This window comes from Octopus bimaculoides, chromosome 16 (assembly GCF_001194135.2).
Source record: "Octopus bimaculoides isolate UCB-OBI-ISO-001 chromosome 16, ASM119413v2, whole genome shotgun sequence".
NCBI classification, from domain to species: domain Eukaryota; kingdom Metazoa; phylum Mollusca; class Cephalopoda; order Octopoda; family Octopodidae; genus Octopus; species Octopus bimaculoides.
The window spans coordinates 29,551,647-29,556,194 of NC_068996.1; the positions used below are offsets into that span (position 1 = coordinate 29,551,647).

Here is a 4,548-nt window from a genome sequence, read left to right on the forward strand (position 1 = left end):
TTGATATCTTCGGGAGTAACTTGAACATTCTATTTATTGGTTTTGAACATGCTTTAAAGAGGAAGTTATCGTATATCATCATATCAAGAAGTAAGCTTGGTAAAAATATAGATTTCTAACACAATTCACGACACTAGACTATTCAGGAAAGGGAATTTAGAAAACATTTCTCTTGTAAATATCTATCAAAATATTAATGAAAGTATTCTAAATATAAATGCTTAAAACATTTCGCACCATGATTATAACCGATATTTTTGGCAATGAGGGCTTTGTAAACAAACCTAGAAAATGATATCATACTAGATACAACATTAAAGCAGTATGACAATTATAGAAATGCTTCAAATAATTCTAGAGAAAAAGTTTTCGAAGCAGAGCTACGGGAAATATTATGCCGAGAGCGTGCGTGATTGAGACCTATAAATATAGAATTTAGTCTCAACACCTCAACATAACATTCATTATGATAATTTGACATTCGTATTATCTCAGTAAGAATAGTTTAAATGGTGTCGATTTTGGTGATATTTATGCACAAACTAAGCAGACAAGTGTTAGATAAATGCGAATTTAGATTACAAAGCGAGAGAACTACACATTTTAATAGTATCTTTATTAATTTTCCAGCAAGCCATATAATATCCAAAGTTAATCTAAAACATTAACGATTGTCTATAAAATGGGTGGATTAGTTTATATAATCTAACCAGAACCGACTATTAGAGGTAATATTTCTAACAAAAATCACTGCTACTCATTCCCCGCCTCCAACACATTGACCATTTCCTAACCAGTGATCACTTAAGATAACACAGACATAGGGAAAGAACGATGGAACATGTAACAACAAATTCTAGATATTCGTTTTATTACAACGACGACGACGAAAATAAGACGGAATGAAGAAATTGCTGTAGATGTCGGTAAATGTGATAATGTGCGGGTGCGTCAGAGGTAGGAAGCGAATCCAGCGAAGTAGTGGCGCAGTTTATCTGACTACCACCATCACCACCACCACAGCCGCCGCCTTCATCAATATTACCATCAACAGCAGCAGCACAACTAGCAGCAGCAGTCTAACCGAGAACTTGTTCAAGAGAATCCCCCTCACTTTGTATCTGAGAATAGACGATAATTCTAACCAATATTTAGGGGTGCGAGTAAATATTGCACTTCATTCATATCCGAACATCTTACGATTGAAATAAGTGCAATTACAAACGGAGATAAGAAAACTGAAGTTGAAATATTTAAAAATATTGTCAAATTTAAAGCTTGGAAAAAGGCCGACTACTACAATTGCGACGCTACCTACCACACCATTAACAGTAGTTAATACCCAACATTCAGTATTCGAGATTTTTCGGTATTGTCCGTGATGAACTCACTCATGTGTACTATGTGACAGTCGACCAATAATAATCGAGTGCGATCGTCACATGGTAAAACGAATATATGAATAATTTTTCTCCGTAACACGAGATCGAACTCGGAAGTTTCCGTTGTTTTCTGACAAGCTGAAACTTTCAACAGCGGCCATCTTGCGTAAAATTTTCAGTTGTCGGAACAATTTGGAATTTTCGCAGAATTCAAATAGTAAATTCTACGACCTTGTCCTACTGGTTGTCATTGGATAGTTAATATCTCTATTCAGACTCTATATCGGATTTAGAAATAGATTATATGAAATCATTGTGAGTTTAGAACATGAATTGTATATTAACGGCTTTGTGCCCGAAGATTTATATCGAGCACCATGAAGGGATTGGATTTTAGTCCCTTGAAATAATGATCACCATCACTGGAGCCATGGCTGTGGACGGTTTTGCAGCCTCTAAACCGCCATTGCAGTTAAAGGATTATTACATGGAACGAAAAGCTTGAGGTCGTTGCAAAACTGGAAGTGCAATAGTTTATATTATATATAGGGGAGTATAAAATGGCCGACCCCCAGGTTGTAGAAGGCCCTCCAGCCAAGAGACCAAAGCTTGCGTCACCTGCTTTACCAAGTGACAGTGGAGGTATGTAGTAGTATTTAATTTATTTATATTTTTATATGTTCTCTGTGATTGTGTTCTGCTAATTTCAGACTTTCGATTATTTTTGTGTTTTAGTGGAGAACGATCGCAAACATTCGAGCCGACGATCGTATGTTTTGTTTGTTAATTTATAGTTTACTGTCACACTTGTATTATCTTATCGCTTTCTCTTAAAATTTTCAGATGCATTTATGACTGAATTCGATTTAAACGAAGCGCTACCAGATGAGTTAATGTCTACAAATAACTCGGCAAGTGATGGGTCCCACAATGGAACAAATGATTCTCAGGTTCCATCCGGTCAAGATACCAGTTCGCAAAGGCACCCACACCAACAGTTATCTCATCTTCTACAGCCTACTTCTGTTTCAACACACTCTGGAAATAACATTTCTAGTCCTCAAAACCCTCAGAATCAAGGGGGTACTGGACCACCTAGTAGAAACCAGATGATTGCTAACATCAATTCTAGTCCGAGTATAAACAACACTGTAAAAAGTCCATTATCTGGCAATTTGTCTTCACCACCCCACTTAAGCAAAGCAGGAGCAGCTTCAATCCATAGCACCGATTTACCATTGACCAGCAGTAGCTCATCTTTTTCATCAAGTAATAATGTTATAAGCAATCTTATTATTGAAAATGTTGGCAACACCCACTTAGGACCTCCAGGAGTTGGTATGAAGCCGGTAACTCCACAAAGTGCTTCTACTCAAAGTACTGTCAGTAATTCTCAGAGCCCACACCATAGTCAGCTTCTAAACGGACCACATTACTCACCTATGACGGCAGCAGGGCCAGCACGGAATTCTACATCCAATTTAGCTGCTGGAGGCCTGGCCATCTCTCAGAACAATGTTATCAGCACGAATACATTGAGTACACATATACCGTTGTCATCTCATTCTGTTGGACACCCAGCATTAACTGCTGCAGGTCAGACGCCAATGATAAAGGTATGATTTTTACCCTTTTATTTTTCGATCTCTAAGATTTTATTGTTAATCACGATGATTGTTTTAGTTTCTTTTTCCGAGTTTGGGACAGAAACTGGTCGACGCCTCTCTATACTACTCTCTAGCCGTCTTCTTTAAATTGCACTGTTATTGTCTGTTCCCTTTCCCCTTCTTCTTTGTCTTCACACCATACACATATTCGAATCTGATCATACACATGCACATCTATGTAATATCGGTTTTTCTTTTTATACTATTCTTCAATTTCTAAAAGAATGGTTACCAAAAACTGATTTCCCTCGTTAACATTGTTATGTTTACTTTTCTTTTACTACTGAAGTGTAATAGCTGCTGCTCTGTTGTGGTCATTGTACTTGTTCGTTAACATTGATATTAACACTGTATATAAAAATGGTGAAACGACAGCTTATTTCTTGTTATTGTTTATCTTTTATACTGACGTACACACCCACAGACTGCTGCTTGTGGTGATGGTGTTGGTCCAGAGTGTAGTGCCCGACTGTAAATTAAAAGCTTGGATCACTCACACTTCCCTTATTATATTTGATATACATTTGTAGAGAAAACGCAATTTGTTAGTGAAATGAGATCATTGTTTTCTGATCATCAATGTCTACATATTGTTCCCTTAATTTTCAAATATCACGCTTTTCCCACCCATCATTTACTATATATCTAATATTTGATATATAAATTGACCATTTTTTTGTTGTTGCTATTTTACCTTATAGCGTATGACATATCCATACTGATCCATTTGTTTATTAACGGTAGTAGGTTTTTTGTTTTGTTTTAGAACAACTTTATTTTACATCAACTTTTATTTTAATTTTTACTTCTCTCTTTATATACTCAATACTACGAAGTAATTCTCAAATTGCCGTAAGCCCTTTTCAGGATATTTTTTAAACATTGGATTTGTTTGAAATATATTTTTAAAGTCTCCATAAACGTCTGTATAAGAAATATTTCTTCTGGAGATTCACATTGCTTTGATCTTTGTTATGGGTTTCAAACAATTAGGAAGATAAGTTTGTTAGATATTATGTGATTTTCTATATAATATAGTCATTGCAATGACTGAATCTGTATGTCATCTGTGTAAATAAAATATTAGGCACCTTCACAATTTTATAATTCTATTGACAGTTAATACAGACAGCGTACACACATACAGGAGTCTGATAAAATATTTTGTAGATTTTTAAAAATAGTATTTAGAATTAAGTTGACCACTTGGTTATAAACGATGTTCCGATGGACTACGATTGGAATGTGATATTTATCTGCAATCATAGACAAGTACTGTTCCATTTTTACAATTGCTATTAACTTGTTGCATTCATCAGTGTTAATCTCCCCTCACACTTTAGTAATTTATCTACAGAAACTATGCAACATAGTCTCCATCTCATCAATTCTTTCATCTCCTTTTTCTCAGTTTTGGGTGAGATCTTGATAAATGTATGTTTTCCTGCATTTAATTTCTGTAATAAATGTGTGTGTGTGTGTATGTGTGTATGTATATA

At 35.4% G+C, this 4,548-nt stretch overlaps 1 protein-coding gene across 1 annotated transcript in view; it reads left to right on the forward strand.

Annotated features, from left to right (window-relative positions):
• Positions 1-1,041: 1,041 nt before the first annotated feature.
• LOC106876257 (CREB-binding protein) overlaps positions 1,042-4,548 on the forward strand; it is a 74,082-nt gene continuing 70,575 nt past the window's right edge. The window contains exons 1-2 of the mRNA XM_052973479.1: positions 1,042-2,024; positions 2,226-2,998. Of these exons, the coding sequence (XP_052829439.1) occupies positions 1,943-2,024; positions 2,226-2,998 (855 nt within the window). The 5' untranslated portion in view covers positions 1,042-1,942. The remainder of the gene's footprint in view (positions 2,025-2,225; positions 2,999-4,548) is intronic.